General features: G+C 36.1%; 1 protein-coding gene across 2 annotated transcripts in view; it reads right to left on the bottom strand.

Moving 5' to 3' along the window:
* LOC125230097 (sarcolemmal membrane-associated protein) overlaps positions 1 to 25372 on the bottom strand; it is a 54943-nt gene that overhangs the window by 28140 nt on the left and 1431 nt on the right. For both annotated transcript variants that reach the window (XM_048135115.1, XM_048135114.1), the window contains exon 2: positions 15877 to 15993. In XM_048135115.1, the coding sequence (XP_047991072.1) occupies positions 15877 to 15993 (117 nt within the window). The remainder of the gene's footprint in view (positions 1 to 15876; positions 15994 to 25372) is intronic.

Here is a 25372-nt window from a genome sequence, read left to right as displayed (position 1 = left end):
TTAGTAACCGTTTGAGATAAGTAGAGTTAACTTAATTAACCTCTTATGAAAACAAACCCCAGTCATTTCAGTTATTTATTCTACCCATGGTTTTCAACAGTTGTAATTCGAAATTCAACTTATTATTATTAACCACTATGTTGTTGAGTCATAAAATATCATAAAATATTTCGTCGTCCATTATTAAGTAACGTGACATCAAAACAAGTTTTAAATTTCGATAAAATATTTTCTCGACAATTACTTAGGTTGTCCAATGTCTCATTCATAGAAATGTATTTAAAACTTAAGTTTTCATATTATTATATACAAGATAATTTGCACTGCTTTCATTTACATATTATTGATTATATTTAAAAAATGGACTTACTCGTACTAGTTTGATGTCGTGACAGAAGATTTCAAATTAACTGATGTCAAATGCCTCGCGATAGATCCTGTAGTGCCACCACGACATATCTTATCGTGGCATATCTCCACACCAAACTTCTCTTTATTGTTAAGAGATTCAAACATTAACAGTAACAAAACAACAACGACCATAACTTTGAAATTCACAGCTAAAGTAATGCTTCAAGTGTTGATCAACTGGGATCTTACAAGTGACTAATTGAAATAAACTAAAATTCTAAACTGCCCCGTCCAGATTAAATAAAAAAAAATCCCAAGAAATAAAAACAACACATCGCTCACTTCAATCAGCTTCATGTACAAAGACTACTCGTAGTGCTCGTAAACCTTATAGTCTTTATTACCACGTGGTTGAACTGCACTTATTATCTACAAAATACCACTATATATTACCATAGATTAATTAAATAAACAAAGATTGGTAACTCAGTACATCGTGTAGCGACCTACTTAACGCGAGTTATCGTCGCTGGTACCTCTTAGTTTTCGAGTTATTTACAGATGGCGCTGTTTTCAATGTTGAAAAGTGCCACCTAGTGAGATAATAATTAATTACATTGCCGAGTAACCACATCTGAATATGATTCAATATTTTGAGCCGGCGGCACCTCGTTTTTTGGCTTAGGGGTTAGAGTATCTGACTTGTATTTTTGAGATCTCAGGTTCGAGACCCAGCTCCGGTTTTTTTTTTTTAATGTGTTTAAAAAGAATTATGTTGTTGTTTTTCACTTTTTTTATTTTTCTAGTTGAATATTAGAAAAATAAGTATGATGTGAAGTTGAATCATACAAAAGTAAGTATGAATTGTTCGCGCCTACTTGTTGTGTGTTTATAAAACCCATAGGCCCATAGGGAGGTACTTATCTACCTACTCTACTCTCCAATCACTTATGTGACGTTGTCTCATTCCAAAGACCGATGTGCAAGTTTTATCGCCCTTTACTGTATTTATATAAATTTATCGGTACCCATAAGTATTAAAAATCTTTATTTAGGCACCTACAGCTATACAGTCAAGGAATTTGATTCCCTGCCCATTTAATAGAATCGTTGTTAGAAATACGTATATAGTATTTTATTTTATTCCATATATCTTTGGTTATACTTACCTAGTATTGAAATGTCAAATTACTTAGCACTGTTTTTGACATTTCAAATTAACTCGACCAAATTATGTAGGTTGCTTATAGGCGTATCGTCCGAAACTAAACTTAACACGTGTTTCTAATTTAGTAGCGTTGCTCATGTTTTATGCATCATCAAAGCAACGTCTTCATCTAGCTAGATCTTATGGTTTTTTGTGTTTCCTCGGAAGAAATCATTTATATTGGTCCCTAGTATCACTGTACAAAGTGGCTTGCTTTTTGCATAAAGTGCAGCTTTTTTGACCACAATTTCGCCGTAAGCCTTATATCTCTTTTCGTTTTTGTTTCACTTGAAGTGTGGGGTGCTTCGGGTGTAATGATAACTCAAAAGTCGAGTCAATACTCTTTTTTATTCAATAAAAATCGTGCTTATATACTATCCTGGTCACGGTCAATAGTCATTCCCATCTGTTTTAGCATTACATTTTATTGTATATTTTATGACCAATAATCATTACTTTAATTATACCATAAACTTTATGATTACTTATAATTACATCGTAAAACTCTATGATCCATAACACACAGCTGCATGAGCATAGGGTTGTCACTCTGTATGAGATGAGTTATATATCATCAGGGTTGTCACACTACACTACAGCTTTCCCCTTTTTTTTGAGTCAAAAATAGTTGGATTATACATGACAACTGTTTTTGGCTTTTTACTTCTTCTTTTTTTTTTTACTTATTTCTACTGGGATACATTAGTTGGTCCTTATGTGGTAAAGGATATAAATTGTTCTTATTGCTAAATAATCTAGATGCTATCTTGTGCAATTGGAGATTGTTTTTTTTTTTAGCAATTCCTTACTTGGATGGTGTCATCCGATCATAATATGTTTCAATTTTACTAATGACATTATTCATAAACACTTTACAATCTTCCATTAGATCTGTTTGCCTGTCATATTGACTTCTGTATTTATTTGAAAGGGATAAAAACAATTTTAACCTTATTTTTGTGTGCAGACGAAATGCATCACAAACGGTAAGGGTACACAACGCATTTTCATTTATGGCTATTACTCAGCTCAATAGTTCAATACATATTTATTTGCTCAGGATACAAGAAAAAAAAATTATCGCTCACACTGGCAATTACAACATATTATATAATATTTCATATATTGTGGCATCACTTTTAAAGCATCACACAATTTCACTAATAATTTCGTGTTTGTTTCGCGTTATGCTTTAGGTATTTTTTTGAAGTATTTTCTATTCATTTTTTTTTTGTCTAACTGCGTTGTGTTTGTGATTTTAGTTTTACTACTACACGCTATAAAAGAAAGGATGTAGTTGCGTAAAATTACACTTTCGGTTTTGGGTATTTATATTGTGGTGAAAATAGTTCGACTTCTAATTTTTTTTTTTTTGAATTTTTGATACCGATTAATTTGAAATTTATTGTTGGCTGCTTTTTACTTGTATTAAGTTGGTTGTTTTTTTTTGTTAACGTGTTTGTACTTGAGTTGTACTCGAGTTATGTATATTTTTGTCATTTTATTTTAGTAAGGTCTGATTATTTGTGGTATTTTTATAGATGATTTAAACTATTTTGTATAGCGTAATCACGCTATAGTATTTTTTTTTAACAAGAAAATGCCAAGAGATGTTAATTTATTTGGTAGTTCAGATTTTTTTTTTCTTGCTCGAGATAAAATATAATAAATTAGTTAGTTTATTTGAACTTTCTAATTTTGAGGTTATAATATATATTATATGATATTTGTATTCTAGTTACTTTTGTGAGTTGTGTATGCAGTAATTCTGACTTGTGATTTGAGTTAAAAAAAAAAAAATTGTTGTACGTATAGCGATTGATGTAGTGAGTATTGTGGTTATTTTTATTTTTCATATTCTTATCCCCTCTTTTTTTTAAGGTGTTTTTTTTTTAGATTTGTATTCCTATTTTAATAAATTTTTATACCTATGTCGTTTTGTGATATCAATTTTGTTTGGGGTAAAAGTATTTGTTTTTAGTACCTACACCTCTTTTCCGCAGATAAAACCTGCTTACTAAACTTGTTAGAGGAGTTTTTTTTTTTTTTTACTACTGGCGATTACAATTATACTTTTAGTATTGTTCATACATTCAGGCATTGCTTTTAAGCATCACACTATTTTGTGTGTCCAAGAGTCTCCACGATTGATTCTCGATCGAATCATGGTCAGCCGTCAAGGATTTCATACCTGCTTGTATTACATAGAAATCAATTCCCATGAGCCATAGTACCTTAATGTCTGCATTGGGAAATAATGTAAGCTTCTTCGTGATACATGAAGTTCACTTTTCTTTTAAAGAGTACACTGCGCATTTTAGCGCATCCGGTCGGCCGACCCTACATTACAATACATAAAAATTAAGGATACAAAAAATATATTTATTATAGCGCGCTGATACATACTCAATAAATGTAGTATGTTTTTCCAGACATATGCTTTCACACATTAGAACGCAATAGCTTTGCGTGTGCCCAAGGACCTTCACAATTGAGAGCTCGCTCGAATTGGTTTTGGTTTCAAGGGGGCTGTGTCTGGTTTGTATCCTGGTGTACTCTGCTTACATTATAATTTACTAGCTATACCCAGTATTGTTAATAATGTCGGTTTGAAAACATAAAAGCATTTAAGAGTCACAATAACTTTTAGGTGATCAGGCTAATCGTTGGTTGCGACACTTAACTGATTTTGCTTTCCCGACAAGACGTTTTTCTTATGTTTTTTTTCCTGTTACTTGTAAACATACTTATGTAATTATTTATTTTTTTATTTTTTTATTTAAGTTTATACAATTTATATTATCCTCTTTTTACTGTCATTAAATAATATTAATTTTACATATCAGCAGTTTAAAATTCTTTTTTTTATATATATATTTTATAACTCTCTATAAACATTTTTTTTATACCTACAAGAACTTTAATATACTTATTTATATATATATATAAAAAATTAAAACTTATTATGGAAACATAATAGCGATTAGTGTGAATATGTAATGGATTTTATATTTTACCCTGTTCCGCTGTTTGTGCGCTGGGCTGGGGCGGGTGTGGCACGCGGTGCCACCAAGTGCGTCGTGGTGCTGCGGTGCGAACCTGTGGCGTTGCGGAGGGACCGCGGTGCTGCGAAGGGGCCGTGGCGCTGCGGTGCGGAGTAGCTGGTGGACGATGTTGCGCTGGGCTGGCTCCGACGGCGCTCGGCTTACGCATGGCCACTTCAATATATTGCCGCTCGATCTTCTTATTGTCCATCTTTGTGGTGGTAGTGGTTGTGATGGTTATTTTTAGATTTTTGAACGCGTCTTCGCATTGTTCAGTCCAATTGAATGGCGTCGATGACGGTTGCGGCTGGTAATTACATGCGCGGTTGTGGCGAGGACGTGCTTGGCTGTGGCGATGGTTTCTGTGGTGGTGGTGGTCCATATTTGGCTATAGCGATGGTGGTCGTGGTGTCGGCGGCGTTGGTGTTCGCGGTGGGTCACACATAGGCTGCTTCGAGCTGCCCAACTGGTAAGGTGACGACTGAGTTGATATGAGAGACAAAAGCGGCGCGGATTAGTTACGGCGGCGGGGGGTCGCACTCGGGCTGGCTCGAGTAGCACGACTGGCTAGGGTCGCCATGAAGTGTGGGGTGCTTCGGGTGTAATGATAACTCAAAAGTCGAGTCAATACTCTTTTTTATTCAATAAAAATCGTGCTTATATACTATCCTGGTCACGGTCAATAGTCATTCCCATCTGTTTTAGCATTACATTTTATTGTATATTTTATGACCAATAATCATTACTTTAATTATACCATAAACTTTATGATTACTTATAATTACATCGTAAAACTCTATGATCCATAACACACAGCTGCATGAGCATAGGGTTGTCACTCTGTATGAGATGAGTTATATATCATCAGGGTTGTCACACTACACTACACACTATTGATAGCTAGCCAAGGCGCGTAAAACTAAATCCAGTGATAATTTTGTCTGTGACAAGAAGTGAGAGGAATAGTTCCCGTCATAGTTATCATTGTTATCAACAAAAAATATTTCTTTAATCTTCACAAAACATTAAACTATTTGTTATAAGGGCCCGCGCAGACGGGCGACAAAGTCACTCGACGACTTTTTTGTCTCTGTCGTAACTCCTTGCGACAATTTCAAAGGTGCGCACACGGGAACGACAGCGATGCAACCACAGACTACTATGAAGATACTACGGACGCAACTTTTTCTTTTTCCATGAAATTAAGAGCCTATCCAAAAAACATTTTTGGTACTTCAGAATAAGTGTTTAAAAGTTTTGATGAACTCGTTAGAATTTTACAACCCGGCATCGTTTTCCTCAATATTGTAGGACTATTCTTTTAAATTCTTGTCATATAAAGTCGGTCTTACCTCTACTTCTGAAGAATTGAAATTAAACGACAGGTATCAATGTCGACTTCAACAATCGGCATTTAAAATTATATTTTTTTTCGAATAATAACATACGTTCGCCCAGGCGGTTGAGTGATAACTGTCAAAATGACAACCGACCGGCGACTATGCCTCCCCACAGACGAGTCTTAATTTTCATAATCTTAAAAAAAACTTGTATGCAAATTGACAGTTCAAACTGACACTGACAGATCTGTCACTGTCAATTTGCATACAAGTTTTTTTTAAGATTATGAAAATTAAGACTCGTCTGTGGGGAGGCTATTTTGTCACCGTGTGCGCACTTGCATTGAAACATATAGAGAATGAGACAGTTACGTCGCAGGCTTGTCGTCACTCGTCGAACCCGCAGACAAAAAGGTTGCGTTGCAACGTGTGCGCACTTTCATACTAGCCCATAGACCGATCTCCGCAGACAAAAAAGTTGAGTCGCCCGTCTGTGCGGGCCCTAACGCATACTTTGCAATTCGCAGGAGATACCAACGCCTGGACTGGCAACACCGACCGGGTTAAACGTCAAATTCAAGCTTCGTGCGTATATCATTTCAATAATGTGTTATAAATATTAAAAATGTAAAATATAAGGAATTACAGTGATGTATCGTATTTTAATTAAAATGAGAAAGTGTTATCATAAGTTTTCATGCAGCCTAAGAAGCCAAATATTGACGAAAAAACTACGCCAACCGTCAACGGAGTAGCGTTCAAGATTTAAAATTATAGTTAGCGTTTTTTACAGATGAGTATAGCTTACTTAATATTTAAGTGTAGTTTTTCAGATTATTTGTCTAGAACTAGTAACTGTCATAGGTTATTTTTGTGTTTTCTGTTTGTAAACATTTGAAGTGCATAATAGTATTTTAACTTCCATATTTACATTTTCTTTGTTAAACCAACTCGAAATAATAAAACCTTACTCACTGCTATCCCGTGTAACTTGCAACAAAGTGAATTACAAAGTTTGTTATATGAAATCTTGTTAACAAAATCAAGGCTGTGGTTCCATATTCTTGTATCTTAATCACATTATATCCTGTTATAAGCCCTAATTAATATATTTTAACAATACATTTAGGCTTCAATATCTCACATGATGAATAATGTTACAGAACAAACTACCAAGGTTACAACACACCGGGATGTGATGGTGGCTAGAATGAAACAAACACAAGCCTCAAAAATCAGCAATCAGCCAACCAAGATGTCAAGTATGAAGACCTGCAAGGACAACGGGATGACCTCTAGGCAGTCATTGATCGGTTCCAGCAATGCCAAGAGATATATGAGCAGGCATTACAAAGCATCCGGGACCTCGAGCAGCAACTGCAGGAGTCGGATTCAAAATGGTATTGCAAGTATTGCTCCGGGAACTCTGCTCCGGCTGAAAACAATTTAAGTATATTTGCTGAATATAATATATTTGATTTAGATGTGGTTCATGACAGTGCATCATGCTCCCCAATGAAAGACCCTGTAGATTTAAAACAGTCTGTGCACATAGAGGGCGGCAGTGATCCCAGAGTGACGTTGAAAGGGTCAAATAAAATTAAAAAATATCTAAAGCTAAGCAAATTCAAAATACATCAAAATGTAACAGCTGCCTTAAGCGATGAGCTTCTAAACTGTCAATACCAACTTGACCTGACAGCACAGGAGTTGAACCATCGCTCTGATGAATTTCACAAATTAGAATTGAAACTAAAAGACCTGAATAATAGGTATGAACTGACAAGTAAAGCATTACACGAGTACATCTTTTGTGAATAACGTTCTAGATCCATCGAGCGTGTACCCTGTGTGCATGGACTCGCCTGCGCCCGCTTGTTCGAGCCGCGCCCGAGCCGGCTTAGCCCCGCTCCCACAAGCCCGCGCCCGTGCGCCGTCGCGCCGGCTCCGTCGCCGTCGAGCCTTCTGCAGCTGGCGCTGTCGCGGCTGGCCGCCGAGCCTCCTGCAGCTGGCGCTGTCGCGGCTGACCGCCGAGCCTTCTGCAGCTGGCGCTGTCGTGGCTGATCGCCGAGCCTGAGCCTCGGCCGCCGGCCCCCGCCGCCGCTCCGCCCCGCGGCGGCATTATATATATTTTTTCTTTAGTTGAGACATCAAGAGTCTTTTAAAACTCTAAAGTTATTTTAGTTATTTTTTATTTGTATCAGTTCGTTTTTTTTTCTTCATCATGTATATTTTTTTTATTTTTTTAGATATACCTTGACACTTAGAGACTCTATACAGTATCTCTAACATCTCTTATTAAGCATAGTAGCTTTGTACTTTGTATAATTTATTGAAATTAATTTCCATAGAGCAGTCTGTTAATATTTTCTTTATGAATACTTTTGCATGTGTATTTTGAAAAAAAGTGGCTGAGGCGTAGGGTTAAAGCCGGCGTAGCTTTATTTGACGTTCATATCATTGTAATATGCCTACTTGGAAATAGTGCATTACGATACAAGTGCGTAAAAATCGACACGAGTTACGAATTTCCTTTTCGCACGTGTATCGTACGACGTTTTTCAGTACAGATGGCCCTCCGAAGTTTAGACCTGACATATACTCGTAATGAACCACTTCTCGCACTAGTGCGTAAAAAAAAAATCATCTGTACTGAAAATAAATATTTCAATGCATTTCAACACTTAGCATGATAATTAAGAAACTTTTCAAAGAATTTAATTAATAAAATTGACTTATAAATATATTGTTTTATTCCACATTCATATATTTAAAAAAATCGATGCTGAAATGATGAATGTTGATCATAAATTAGCCGCAAATCGTACAACTTCTGTCTTATTCTGATAATAGTGCCATCTGACTCTGTCGTGCTGATATATGTAGCTGTTTGTGGTAAAACATTTTTATAGTAATAAAAATAAAATAATCTGAAAGTAATACTTCCGTCTTAGTGCGTTTTCACATTATACGATCCGATATCGGATGCAGGACCGATATCCCATATATTTAAGCCGCCATTTTTGATTTTCGCCTTTGAAATCCTTCCTGACATCCGCACTTAGGGTTGTAATATTTTACGTAGCATATTTTGCCTATTCTGGGATGTACGTCCAAGATAATTTAGAATAATCGTTAAAACTTGTGCAAAAAAAAAACAAATACTAATGATAATGAATGTGCATATTGAGAGTCAAGAGTATTGTACGCCAAATTCTGGCAGATTGTGATGTTACAAAATACTAACCGTATCATCAATTCATCATTTATAAAGTCGCCGTCAATAGAATTTGTGAACAATGTAAACAAACCTTGTACGTTGTCAAAATGTCTTTAATTTTCATTCTAACTCATCAGATACTGGCTAAATCCAACCTTTGAAATAATAAAATTGTGCTAAAATATTGATATTTTGTATAATGGTTTGTTTACATTGTTGGCAATTTCTATTGACAGCGATTTTAACTACTCACATTCGAACAATAAATAAATTGAATTTAAAACTTATCTTCAATATGCCAACTTTGTTTAGCATGCAGTGTTGTGCATCTTGCATACGCGCCATCTACCGGATTATAATGTTTGCTATTAGTCATCAAACGTACAAAACACTTCCCATGAATTGAATCTGATTCAAGTACCCGATTGGTAAAAAATGACTTAATTGTTTTTGTTAATTTCGGTGTTATATAGTGATAATGTTGTACGATCATGTTCCAAATTTTGAAATAATACGACTTAGGTCATTTAAATGAAATTATTTCGTGAATTGAACAATACCATTTGTCGCGAGAGTATAGTAATGCCATCTATTGTTTTACGAGTCAAACATATAAAACGATGTACTGAGTTACACGTCTTCCTTTATTTAGTTTAGTCTATGATATTACTTAGCTGACCTCGTTCGTTAAACAATAGAGTACGTTAATAGAATATGGTAATTATTACTACCTAAAAGTATTCTTTAATGTGCCGAAACTGATAAGAACTGCAGGTGTGATTTTTTTTTGTCTTAGCCGTGGCCCCGCGCACATGGTATTCATATTTTTTTGCCTGGAGTATAGTCATCATACGTTCTAAAGATTCGCAGAAATTTGCTCTTTTGTTCAGCTACACTGCCGTTTGCCTTGTTTACACTTAAGATTACGTTATATTCTTGCATAGTAGCAAGTTTAAATATTCATTAATTAAATCCACTTGTTAGGTAAATCACTTTTTATAAAAATATTTTTAATTTTCATACATAATAAAATTAATAAATGAAAGAATAAGAAATAATAAGTGTGAAAAGAGTCTCTCGAGACATAATAAAGCCTGACCAGAAATATATGACTACGCGCCATGTTGCGGAATTTCATCAAAACTATTTATATACTATTTACTCCATACTATAATAAACTGTCACCACATACAGGCCAGGCTTTAAGTTAGTGTCAAGTATCTGACGGCACATGTCAAAATAAACAATATTAGGATGTAAAACAGGTTGACATTTACCATATAGGAGGTGTAATGCAACGGGCAGTTCGCTAGTTTTGATTTCAATAAAATCGAAAACGGAATAACGCCATAAATCAGTACTTAATTAAAATCATCTTCTTTATCTCTACACCTTATAAAACAAAGTCCGGTGCCGGGAACCGACACCCGAAGCTCTACATACGAACATAGGTTCGGGCGGCGGCGTGTCACGGCGCGCGACGTGTCACGTGAATCCGGGCGCTAAGGCAAGTACGTACGTACGTACGTACGAGGTACGTACCTTGCCGTGTTCGTGAAATTCGTGATCTTAGTACCGCCGGTGTTAAGATCACGTAGCTACGGTTCGGCGTGAATCACGTGTATCCAGAGCCCTAGTTTAGATCTGCTCATTACTCGTAAGGTACGAAATTAATAATAATTACTAACTATAGCTAGCACAGTAGTTAAGTGTTGCGCATTTAACTTCGCGTACTCATATTTTTGTCCAATTTTCTACAAAAGGTACCACCTGATAGAGGCGTTTCTATTTTTAATAGCAAATTGTATGCTTGTAGATGACGATATTGACAATATTCCAAAGAATCCGAAGGTAACAGAATCAATTTCTGGATTTATATGCTATGATTACACCTATTCGGACCGAGAAAAGTGGCGTGATCAATTTCAGATTTCAGATTGTTTATTTGCATAAAGTACATGTACATGCAAATACAGGTATAGGGTATTTATTTACAATTATTTACATTATTTACATCATGAATTTCAAATTTATAAATATAATTACACTGGCATAGAAAAGAAAATCATTATACAAAATCAATGTCAGGTACTAGAATTAAAATTATATAAAAATAAATAAAAATAGCCAATACAATAAAATGTTTTTCTACTCCAGCACTTAAATCTGTCAATTAGATTATTGTCAGCGGTATCCAAATTAAGTTCATTTGAGTAACGATGAGAAAGTCTATTTGTCTATAGGTTCATATGATGACTGCTAGCAGTAATCATATGAATATAGGAGTTCTGTTATTTTTTTTTTAAAGCACAACTTCCATTTATCAGGTATGTTTTCATTTGCAGCAATAAGTAACTTTTAATAAATAATATAATATTTAGGTTCATAATTTAAATCAAGATGAAAAATAAACTGAAATGCGTTTTTAATATGAGATATTGCAAAACAAAGGTAAAAATCATAAGTTTATCCAATAATTTTACATTCGATATTTAAATATTCTTGAACGCAACCATATTTTTCGTAATTGAAAACCGGCTTATTTTCTATTTCTCTTGTCTATGGTATGTTTGACATTTGTAAACTTTTGACGAAACTATTTGAACTACATATTTCGGTGTTGTGTAGTTTGTTTTAATTCGACGTTATTGTGCAAAAACTTAAGTGATTATGAGTGATTCTGGTGAACAATGTACTTCCGAAGAAATCAAGGCTATGGCGCTCAAAGTGACTGACAATTTGTTACCTGAAAAGTTACCAAAAATGTTATGATTGTTTTGACATGGAAATTGCAAAAAAATGTTTCAACTTTCTCTGAAACCGCGTTGTTGGCATATTTTGAAGAATTGTGCAACAAGTTCTCGCCATCAACATTGCGGACAGAATACCTAAGATCCGCACAAATGTTCCCATTCATGATATGAAGTACGTAAGTGACCCATTTTATTATTCTCGAATACGTATGTATTAGGCTGTCGTAGAAAAAGTATAGTATACAATCGTAACATTATGAAGGCTATAAAAGTCTCGTACCTTACTTAGGCCACTCGGCAAGCCTCGTGACCTAACCGCGGTACTCAACTTTTATAGCCTTCATAACGTTACCGTTATATAATATACTATAATAAGTCCATTACAATCAAATCAATCCAGTGCATTAGCAAAGTATTCATCAATAGTGTAAAATGGTCTATTAATGAAATAATCTTTTACTTTTATGTCAAAGGATGAAGGATATATGTATTATTAGTGGGCATGACATATTATTTTGAACATCGGCAGCTACCAGATAGAGAGAGATTATGACGACATCCTACATCCTACCAACCTTCCATTCTTTCTATCTAAAAGTTCAACAGAAATGATGAGGACCTTTCTCTAATGGAAAGCCCCATATTGTTGGCGTTGCTTGTATTCTTCTAAGCACGTATTTCACATATGTATAGCTAATACTCGTAGTGGGAGACAAAAAGCAGAAAATCATGATGATGACATTGATGACCGACCAGAATCCAACAAAAACAAGCGTGAAACTAGTACCCATGACGTTCCACCTAATGAATACTAATTACGCACTCGAGCACAAGTTGCAGCGCAACGTTTGGATGGGATTAAAAATAACTAACTACAGAGCAGTTCGGTTATCGACCACTTATTTATCTGTGATGTTGCGAAAAAACAATATCATGATCATGATACAATATCTCTCTCATCTTCCGAGATGCGTTAAATTGAGGCAGTGAGAGCTCATTTAAGGGCGCGCGAACTCGAATTTTAAATAGCGGACTGTTGAGGATACGTATGCAATTCAGCAGAAAAATCAGATAGTCTACTCGGAAAGTGAAGAGTCGTGAAATGTGTGGGGTCCAATACATTCCACGACTCTTCATTTTCCGAACAGACTCTACCACAATGTAATGAAACTCGAACCGTGTAAATGGGCCCTACGCATGTAAGTTCTTAGTGAAGTCTGTATAGGTTCGAAAAGGGACGACCAATTATAATCTGGGTAATTCCATGATAACTTGCGTTACATTTAGAACGCAAAGTTGTCAAACAAAGGTTATTTGTGGCTTGATTCATACTTAAATATCTTTTTTTGCTGGTGCACCATTTAATTCAGTTAAATCTCATTAAACTAAAGTGGAAATTATTTGAAACATAACCATTTTCTGGCCTCAGTACACTAAAATAAGGTGGTAACTTTGTTACAGAAATTGGACATGGGTTTTTAAAGCATCATTTAAATACGATTTTTTTATTTCCATATTGGTTTACGAATTTTCTTGTAACTTAAATCGTGTCAGTGAAGAGTACAGGTATGTTTATGTATCAAAAAGGAATCTTAATATTTTTCAATTATGAAAATAAACATGCAAAACATGCAATTATGAAAATAAACATGGTAACTTGCGTTTCAAGAAATCAGTAACTTTTGTTACGTCCGAATGAAACGTATTTTTTTATAGTTAGTGATCGAAATATGAAGTAAAAGTTACAGAAGTAAAAAAATACAGGATTCCTTGATTTTTAGGGATATGAGGGAAGGTTATATTATTTCCCCCAAAAAAGATATTCAGTTTTTAATTATTTTTTGGATTTTTTTAATAACTATCATGTTATTTTAGTATTTTTCTAAAAATGTCAGCTACTTTTTATAATTAGAAAAATCCCTTGAATATAATGTGAGTCTTAACTAATTCAGTTTACGCATGTATCTTAAAAAGCACGCATTTTAAACTTTAAAAAAATTGGCATACTTAGTTAAACTCAGTTTATAAAAAAAAATCGGTTCAAGTAAGGTCTAGGAGCCAAAGAACATTACCCCATAACCAGATTTTAAAAATTCTGAACTCGAAAAATTAATTTTTTTCGCTCTCTCACATGGAATTACCCATCTGTATCCTACATGTGATATGCCAATGGGTCTTACAAGTGTAATACTCGATATATTTATCACCTCTAGGGTGCCTTAATTATTTGATACATACGTTTTCTTTTCCGTCTGTTTTTTTTTTACTTTCAAACTAAATTCTATTCTAAACAGCCGAAACAGTAAGTCACATCTACAAGTTGAATGAGATAAATAATGAATGAAACTTGCGTGTAGTTCTTATCGACCGGCATTGAAATCATTTGGTGATATTTAGGTCACCTGCATGCGGACCGGTTCTCGACTTTGACAAAATCAATACAATAGGCGTGATGGTGTCACGTAACACTATCACAATTTGCGACTATAAAAATTTATAATATCGCAATCCTTAGATAATTATTATAGATAGTTACTGTCGAAGAAAAATGTGTAATCACAGTGCATAGACTGCCATCTCTTGACACAGGCTTAAAACTTCTGAAACTCAGTTTTGACAATTTGGCCCATATTCTTAGCTTGGTATGTTTTGAAATGTCAAATATTAATATAAGCGCCATCTAGCTGAGCGTACCCCAAAGGTGTAATGCCATCTAGGCCACCTTTAATTTTCTGTATGGTACTGAGGTACGTTTTTTTCTTAGACTGTATCTGTCTATACGAAGTTATATATGTCTTTGATAATACATATAAGTATGGTTTGAAGTTTTCGATTATTTATAAAATTTACAGAAGAAAAAGATATAAACTTATAGAAAACGTTAATAAAACATTACAAAGCACGTGCCAGTCGTCGTTTACACCAAAGCAAAAATTTAAATAGTCAGGATAGACTCTTTCATGTAATGCTGAGCGGATATGTGCACAAACGCCTTTGCGCACTAATGAACTTGCCCACTACATAGTGTTCGGAAGGATCCGTCTTTAAATACGAAGTAACAGTAAATCAATGACTTGAGTCTTAACTTAAGACGTAAACGACGTACGTTTGTCGATTATGATTTCTAAAATTTCCCATTTACATTCTTACACCTACAAGTTTTGTCATTTAAACAACGCAACGTGTGTTTAGATTTAAGATTTCGCACATATTTAGAATTCGTATCTTCCATATTAGAGCAACGCTATACATTGTTAGTGTGCATATTTACAGGTCACGCGATTGGCGCTGCGAACATGATGTTACAATGTAATACATAGTTACATAAGTGGTCCTACGGCTCGTCAAGTCCAACTTAACACTCGATAGAGCGGATAAGGGGGAACTAGACTTTGTGAATGAATGTGCATAAGTTTATGGTTTTACGACTAGGCAGATATAGCCAGCGAAATCACATCACTATAATTGAAATAAAAAAAAATAATAGTACATGTCGTTCGCCGCAAAATATGTATTTGCCTTTTTATTCCAGCTATTATTTCGATTATACTGGTGTTATAAATAAAAAGTATCAAGAGCTGTGCATGGGGGCTTACAGGGGACAAAAAACCTTAGAATTTGACTGCTAAGGAAGACGAAAATAACCCTCAATAATAATAATAATTTCATCGCCATATAATATAAGCCTCCAGCCCGCGCACTGCTGAACTTAGGCATATCTTCGTATAGGTGCACAATTCATCCCGGTACTGGGCTAAACTCATCCAGAAGTGCCTCACAATTTTACAAATGGCGTCCACCTAACGAGCCAACTGGCTGTCATAATACGTACGTATTAAAAGAATACGAAATCATACTTTTTATTAATCTTACAACATTGAAAAGGTTTCCTGGCCAGCTTATACGTGGATTACTCGTGGAATCGGACGACACCCTTAATAATTAAATGAAATAAACTTACCACGAGATAAAAGTGTCCCTTGTCATAGTACAGCGTAGCGTGGTGCCGCGATAGCACTCGACATTCGAAGATGGTGTTTGTAGGGCTGGGAGTCGCTCGATATACATTGCGTCCAATCTGCAATAACAAAATAGTGGTAAGTAAAAATACAAATGATTCAACATGACATTTACAAAGCAAACGTACTAGGTGCGTACGTGCGAAAAGATTAGATTAGATCACAGTCACACAGACACTAACGCAGTTGACTTTTTATGGAGATTTTGAAAGTATAGTAACCCGTTTTAGGAGATTTTAGGTGAAAATTAAAAAAAACAATGAGGCATTCACTAAACGACTCTTAAAAATGTGCTCAAAAAAGCTATTGTTGAGGAGTCAGAGGTATATTTCCATAATTCCTTTATCTCATATTCGGTAAAAAAAACATTGACTCGGTAAATTGTTGAGCTGGCCCGCATTGTTCGAGTCTTCGTTTGTTTGTTACCTAACCGAGAACGTAAGTTACATCAACAATATTGTACGCCGAACGTAGACATCGTTTCCAATAAGTATCAACAGGTGTCCCGCCTATGAGAGTCGTCTTCAGTGGAACGTTTCTATAAAGGTCTGTAAACTTGAATAAAAAGCGAAAGTTTTGTTTTACAAATATGATTGATGATGTTAAAGACCCAGTATATTTTCATTGCTTACCGAGCTGTAACAACAAAAACGTAGGTACTTATAGCATCTATAGGTATGTTATAAACATTGTCATTTATATTATAAAGCAATCATAATAAACACATGTATTAGTCCAACACATTATCGAGGTTTACTCCTAAGCATACCAAAGATTATTTGAAACTTGATGATAATAATCATTGAAACTCTAAAAACCTATAAACTATACCTAAATAGAGTCAATCCAAGATAAGTTGGCAACGATTTTGACAGCATCGGCGGTGAAATAGTACATTACGACGTTTTTCAGTACAGATGAGCCTCCGAAGTTTCGACCTGGCATATAATGAACCACTTCTCGCACTAGTGCGTAAAAAAAACGCCATCTGTACTGAAAATGTTATTTTAAACGTTAAACTTCGATGAAATTAGGTATGTGTTTTACTTAAGCCTTGCAGAGGCGAGGCTATCAAAATTGTTGCCAACTTATTTTGGCGTGAGTAAGTTATTATGGTGACTATGAGATTGATACAGTTTCTGTATGCGATGTGACATAAAAAAGTAAAACCTACGACGTTCTAGGTAATCACGACGTTCCATAAAAACGTAAAATAAAAAACACGGTCAATCAACAATACGAAGTAGTAATCTTATTGTGTGCATACTGTTCTCGTTACGATGTGAGATCCGTACCGCCCTACACATACAATGACATTGCTAGCTCTCCACTCACGCGCAATTGATCTAGATACCCATGTGTAAACGAGATCTTTGTCGGGGGAACAATTGTTTGTTTACATGTACAATTTGGTTTTAGTATTTGTGATTACCCGATTGCTCTAAATTATTACTCATTGTATTTACACGTTTCTGTTTACGTGGTTATCTTAAATATGTTAATTAAACATAATGTATTTACCTACAGTGCTGGTTTATTGAATACTACGCGTGTATTGCCCCAAGGTCAGTTGTTCGACAAATCAATAGTTTTATTGAAGATGCAATAACTAAGTATGTAATAAATAATAAGCAGGTGGTAAGTGTTTTGCGGGTATGAGGATTCACCTTCTGCCGACAAAGGGTGGGTAATGTAGTGTTAATGATTTTAAAAGCTTAAAAAACAGACTGGTCATGGCAGTGCACCCTAAGTAGAAGCGTTCGTAAAGTGTTGAAGGAAATACGACAAGATTCAGTGATCATGATTTAAAAAAAAATTCAGAGTAGGTAGTAGCGAGGAACCGACATGATGATACGAAGGCCATTCAAGTCTAACAACTTTGTAGTAGAAGCTAATTGAATGCACCCAGTGGTAATCGTACACAGCAATACTTGAATTCATAATCAGTCTAAAAAAAACTATAGACTGTCTAAAACATACAAAAGTCGGTACGGTAATGAAGAGTAATCTACACCTAACCCACGTAATAAAAAGTAGGTACTTGGGGAACGCTGTCACACCAGCTGTAACTCAATTATGGCTCATTTAGCGAACCGTATCGATGAACACATATTACAGGAACAAGGCCAGCCATTAGGAACTCATGGCGTTAATTCAGTATTGTCTCATTTTGGGCAGGGTTCGAAAATATCGGATATTTATAATAAATATCAAAATATCGGATATTTATGATATATATCGGATCGGATATATATCAACTTTGATATATATCCATTTTGTATGGAAGGCATTTAATTTTTTTGTTGCGTTATTTATGAATACTACTTTAGATAAGGAAAAATGTACAAAAAAACATAAAATTTTGTATAAAAACAGTAACAAACACAAAAAACTAGTTTTTTAACAATGTTACATTTTTCAAAACCATTTTTGTATTGAAATATTTATTTAAAAAAATATATATATCGGATATTTGTATCCATTGATATATATCGTCGAACCTAGCTGGATATATATCCGATATATATCGGATATATATCTTGATATATATCGGATTTTTCATGGCAGATAGCATCAAGGGAACATGTCAAACCCTGCCACTCTACACAAAAATGAAATGTAACGAGTGTATATATTCATAATCAAAATACCTAAATTTTTCAGCTCGGCGCACCCTAAAAAGTTACAACAGACAATAAAAACAGAATTATTTCCTTTTCTGTCCCAAGACTGAAAGAATTGAAAATAGTAGGTCCCTTTGAAATTTCCGTTTTCTTTATTCCGTAGGCGGTGTCCCAAAGCTTGATATTTTACAATTCATACACGTCACGGTTTAAAAAAGTTTCTAGAGGCAACATGCCTAGCCTACGTCGTCATTGTTAGAGCTAATAGATATGCGGAGCGAGCGAGGCATTGTGCTACCCTCGTTTTGTAAGCACCGGTAATTAGTGAGTAGGGCAGAAGGTTCAACCAACGGGCTACGACTGCGGCCACTGGTGGGTGTGGAGGCTTGTATTCTTTGAACTTACTAAAGGGTTATATTACTAAGCAAACTTCTATCTAAAAATAATTGTATTATCATAGGTACGACAATTTTATTAGATATTCCGGCAGTTTCCAATAACGAATCTGATTAGAAAAACTTTTGAACCTATACTTTCGTCAATCGTTATAGAAGTCCTAAAAGTTTATAAGAAGCCTTGAATCATGGAATGGAATCTAACTTTAATCTTATATCTTTAATAAGTAAGGTACAGCGGGGCAAATATCGACTGGGGGACAATTGTAACTGATCCACTTTTTCTTAATAATGCAAACATTGTAAAACATGGAAAAAATTGACCAGTTACATTTTGTACAGCCAAATATCGACTGGGGGACCCCCCCGGTCGAGATTTGCCCCGCTCGGTAATTAATGGACAACCTTTTATTAAGGGCAAATTCGATAATCTCGGAAACTGTTCTAAAGATATCGATCAAGTTAGCTCTATGGAAATTTTCGGAGGTAAAAACCGGTCTACTGGATGTTATCTCAGGAATACGCGCATTTTAGTATTTATAACATTATCGCGCAAAGCTCGGTCTCCCAGATAAAACAAAACAATTAAGCAGTAGGAGGTACAAAGCTAACTACTAACAAAACGTATTGACGGAAACCACACCGATCTGAACCCGTATGATGTCGGCGAGCATTCAAAATTCAAACAGCTGCCCCAAATAACGCACGCTGAGACAAGCTACCTATTAACATTGCACCACAGTTTACGAGACAGAATGGCGTTCGATTAATGGAATAAGCGGAGCCGGGCGCGAGTAGGCGGAAGCCTCGGTATCTAAGGCATCTAGTGCCTAACCTAAAAGGCATAAACCTACGGAAGTCTATTATTTACTTACTAGTTCTACGAGATTGTGTGTGTGCAATCAATACCTCCCGGATCTTGAAAATGGGACGAATCTCAAAATGCATTAAAATTTGGAGGAAAATAAGTATGTATTTATTTACTTAAATACTTACAGCCTGATTACTTCCATTTTATCCAAACTCTCGAACTCGTCTTTTTTATCACTGAATGTAGTTTCCTATACGTAAAATATTTTATGCAGTGCACGAAATAAAGCACCACATAATTAGAAGAAAAATATGGACAGTAGTTATGTTTTAACATAATTTATATTTAATAAGTCAAAAAGAAAGATATAAAGTAAATGAATTGACCGTGACGTCACTCCTCAGTATTTCATAGTAATTCCATACTAGCAAAGACAGTTCTTAAAAAGAAGCTGATTTGACTAGTAGAAAACTAGCCTATTAAGGGTGCGCGCACACGGGCGACAAAGTTGCTCGGCGACTTTCGTATTTGTATGAAAAGTTGCGTCGCCTCGTGTGCGCACCTTCATACTAGCCCGTAGATCGAGAGACGGAGACAAAACAGTTTTGTCTCCCGTCTGTGGGGGCCCTAAGATAACGGATTAACCTGACCTGAGGCCTGATGATAATTTTATTGTAGATGTTGTGCTTTGTGATAAGTCCCATTAATTTTCTTTTGAATTTGAAACTAATGGAAAAATTCACACGTCAGACAGAACAAAATTATGTCTCTACTATTTCTATGTGATAATTTTTTTATCTTCCTTTTGATTTTTCGAAAATTTCAAGAACAAATGGGAGGTGTAATAATATCTTCTAACTACACGGTAAATGGTTAATATTTGACTAGCTGTGCTGCTACCAGTGACTGCTATGCTACAAAGCCAATCTGATCTGATAATAACGTACTCGTATCGACAATTAAATGTAAACAATGCTGTTCATTGCGGCAATAAAGGTGTTTTTCATTGAAATAAATTCCTTTCCATTTCGTACCCAATCAAGTGTTATGCCTTGCATCATGTCTCTGTTATAAATTCTAATCATGCTTGCGATATGTCTAATGTCTATGACGGACGTCTTCTGTCTTCACAAATCATATTTATCGTCTAGAATAACTTGGCGTAATATCAAAAACCAACTATGTGTAATCGTGGTTCACGCATATACTGGTTTCCCGAGATGCGCCCTATAAGCGTTGCAAGTAGAATAGATGTACTGCACGCGAATAGTCATCGATTATGCACATAACTAGGATGTAAATCACTTAGTATCGATGATCGAATATAACGTACTTGACACCAATGAAAATGTATCTATTGCTTAACTATTTAGTCAGTCAGGGCTTCAGGTGATTCAAAGCACCAACCGATACACTGCTACGCTATAGGTTAGCTGACTGACCTCATGACCTGGTGTAATGGTGTTGTTTTAGGCCCCCCCAGGGGCGGCTCACTCCGCGATCCTTTCACCGCGCTACAAGTACATGCCGGCGGCCGCGATTTCGCGGCCCATTCACTGGCGACGACCTTCGCGCGGCGCAATAGAATTCAATGTCGTCTGCACGCGTGCGGTCCGTTTGTTAATGTAGGTAAGAATTTAGAATGGCGGCGTTTTGTGAACATCAAAGGAGTGAGCCTTCTGTACTTGTACTATTATATATTCTGTGGCCCCCCACAGACGGGAGACAAAACTGTTTTGTCTCCGTCGTATTTGTATGAAAAGTTGCGTCGCCTCGTGTGCGCACCTTCATACTAGCCCATAGACCGAGCGACGGAGACAAAACAGTTTTGTCGCCCGTGTGCGCGGAGCCTTAGAAATCCATTTATTAAATTCTTTGTAACTTAAAATAATCATAGAACCTATAGATTGCAGCACATTGCCTAATAGGATAATTGATCATTTTGAGTACTTCAACGGTCCTTTAAATTACGTATTGGCTTATCTACTCAACGAACTGCCAACTTATCCGTAATTTGCTTCTTCCTCGTATCGTAGGTAGGTAAAGCGGTTAGAGTTCATTGAAGAGCAAATGCGTGGTCATCGTAGATGCAAAATTACCGCGTACTTACATATCTCAGTAGGTATGAAGGTTATGAAGAGCTAGAATTCAATTAACTTATCAAAATGTGAAGGAATAATCTCAAGAAGCGTAGCGATCATTGCGTGCCCCTGTGCCGCTGGAGGAGAATCTTTAATTTTAGTATTTTATAGTAGGTATTTTATAAATTTCAACGCCTAACGTAGCTTGATTTTAAAGGCCAACCAAAAGATATATAGTATCGTATGTACCTACTTTTCAATTCGAAAGTTGATAAGGAAATAATGCTTTGCAACCTGTAATTCTCCTCAAAAGAGACGTAATACTGATAAGACTGGCATCCGCTACTAGCAGCAGATGTCCAGAAATAGCACAATTTAATCTCATTAAATTTAATTGCCAATGCACAATTGTCTCGAGTACTTCGGGTCACGCTGACTCAGGCAGGCCTAGTACAGTTTGCGTCAATAATATGTACGCATTCTTCGCCTTATCGCAGTGCAATAAAGTGCAAAGGTGTACGCTTACATTTGGAGTCAAATGTATGGTATGCAATCAAAGTTTGACTATTTTCAGACCTTAATACTATTGAGATATGGTCTAAAAGCATACTGCGTATACATTGACAACAAATGCGCCTGAGTTGCATACTTAGAGGAATCACTTACATGCATAGGGAGACGCGTTTTGAAACGTTAATAAGGATGGCGAGCCGACTTGGCTCTTGTGTTTTTTGTTATGACAATTGAAACTATCCAAGCTTTGGTTGCTTATATTGATTAACATTTCAAATTGGAAGGTTGGTCAGTTCTATTTTGATTGAGGTCAATAACATTTTAACAGTTAGGTAGTTTGCTTGCCTAAATATGAATATTAGTACTATTAGTATGCATGTCATTGTTACTGTTTTTAACCCCCGACGCAAAAACGACGGGGTGTTATAAGTTTGACGTGTCTGTCTGTCTGTCTGTCTGTCTCTCTGTCTGTCTGTCTGTCTGTCTGTCTGTTTGTCTGTCTGTGTGTGTGTCTGTCTGTAGCATCGTAGCTCCCGAACGGATGAACCGATTTCGATTTAGTTTTTTTTATTTGAAAGCTGTGTTAGTCGGGAGTGTTCTTAGCCATGTTTCATGAAAATCGGTCCACTAGGTCGCGGTCGGGGGTTTTTCAAAATTTTAATTTTGTGGTTATATAAAATCTAAAATGTCTATTTTATTTAAATTTACAAAATGGTTTAAAAAAGGATTCTTCTTCTTCTTCTTTGCCTGGTCCCATTACGTGGGGTCGGCCCTCCTCGTTCGTAGGCGCCAGGACACCCTATCCTGGGTTGTCTGTGTGTTCAGCTGTGCCCGTTGTATTTCTTTGCTAACGGTTGTCCACCACGTGGTAGGCGGTTTTCCTCTGCCCCTTTTCTTATCCAGTATAGCCAATGCCTTTTTGACAGGGTATTCCTCATCTCTCCTCATCACATGCCCGAACCATCTCAGTCGGCTTTCAGTCATTTTCTCGATAACTGGAGCCACTTTGAACGAACCTCTGATGTACTCATTGCGTATCTTGTCAAGTCTGGTCACTCCCGCTGCCCACCGCAGCATCTTCATCTCGTTAGTGCTCATCTTTTGCTCGTGTACCTTTTTGACGGCCCAGCACTCGGAGCCATACATCATGGCGGGTCTAACTGCCGTTTTGTAGACTTTTCCCTTTAATTGTATAGGCATTCGATCATCGCAGAGTACTCCTGTGAGTGATCTCCATCTACACCATGCCGCATTTACTCTGTGTGATACATCTGCGTCAATGTCTACGTTATCTGTTAGGATCGGTTTAAAAAAGGATTAAATAGCAAGATAACATGAGGACATAACTAGGATGAATAATATCTGTATTTTTTTAAACAGAAACCCCTATTTGAGAAAGCCAACCAATAGATTGGAATATGTTAGCCTAATATAAATTACAAACATTTATCTAATAGTATAATAATAATAATTGAGAAACATTGGACCACAACTACCCAGTAACTAGAGATAAATCTTTGTATGTACAAGATCCAATACAGATAAGTTCTTATCAAATTGTACTCTCTCAGATTAGGAGCTTTGTGATATTAGATAAACAATACTACTATTACTGGCCTTAGCATCTATTTCAGACGATTTATGGTGCAATGTCCGTGAGACATCGCTTTTGATGACTAAAGAGACCCAGACAGCCGCATTTACTCTGTGTGATACATCTGCGTCAATGTCTACGTTATCTGTTAGGATCGGTTTAAAAAAGGATTAAATAGCAAGATAACATGAGGACATAACTAGGATGAATAATATCTGTATTTTTTTAAACAGAAACCCCTATTTGAGAAAGCCAACCAATAGATTGGAATATGTTAGCCTAATATAAATTACAAACATTTATCTAATAGTATAATAATAATAATTGAGAAACATTGGACCACAACTACCCAGTAACTAGAGATAAATCTTTGTATGTACAAGATCCAATACAGATAAGTTCTTATCAAATTGTACTCTCTCAGATTAGGAGCTTTGTGATATTAGATAAACAATACTACTATTACTGGCCTTAGCATCTATTTCAGATGATTTATGGTGCAATGTCCGTGAGACATCGCTTTTGATGACTAAAGAGACCTATGCGAGAGCGACACATTTTGCCCCATAGCTGACAAGGGAAGCTTGCAACCGATTGCGACGTTTGCGCTATGGTGTCTTCTTTCCCTTTTGTCAGCAAGTGCCACAAACCAGGTCTCATCGACGAACTTGCGACCATCTCCAACGCACTTTCGCCACTCCGTCCGCTTCTCCGCAAGCTTCTCCCAGTTTTGGTAGTTGATTTTAAAGGATAACAATACTACACTGATTATAAAATGCATAAGGTTTCGGAAATGTTGGATTATTGGATTTGTATGGGATATAAGCTACACTGTAAGATTATAACGTGGGTAACCTGAACACTAATTGAATAAGTTGGATGGTCAAATCTGGTCTGTATGTACTCTTATGACCCAGCCTGCCAGAGGAAACTGCATGGGGCCCATATGCTGAATGCTGGGGTGCATGCTGTGCTTGGAATGCTTATAGTGACCCTGCATCAATTCACCCAAGGCGGAGATAGAATTGGTTTTAACAGTAGTGGTGGCATGCATAAGGCATTTCCTGAAGTAAAAAAGTTTGGAGATCCCTGGGGCTTATTTGTCAAACCTACAAGTTACAATTTACAAGTGGTTGTCAATGTCTAATAATTATGGCAAGTTGGAAAGAGACTTCCCCTTGTAACTTGTAACTTTCAGTTTTGAGAAATGGGCCCCTGGTAGGGAATTAAAAATACATTATGGAACTGGGAATTCCAGGATTCCATTATACTGATATAGTGATCAGTTCCATTTGGCATTCAGAATACCAGTTTAGTTCATTTTATATAGAAAATGGGGCGCTTGGTGCAGAATGTGTTAAATGACTAGGTATAACCAACATTCAAAAAGACACTGGAATAAAATATTTCCACTATCCTG

Source organism: Leguminivora glycinivorella, chromosome 10 (genome assembly GCF_023078275.1).
Source record: "Leguminivora glycinivorella isolate SPB_JAAS2020 chromosome 10, LegGlyc_1.1, whole genome shotgun sequence".
NCBI lineage: Eukaryota > Metazoa > Arthropoda > Insecta > Lepidoptera > Tortricidae > Leguminivora > Leguminivora glycinivorella.
Note: the sequence above shows the minus strand (reverse complement) of the source record. Positions and strands in the feature narration are given on the sequence as shown.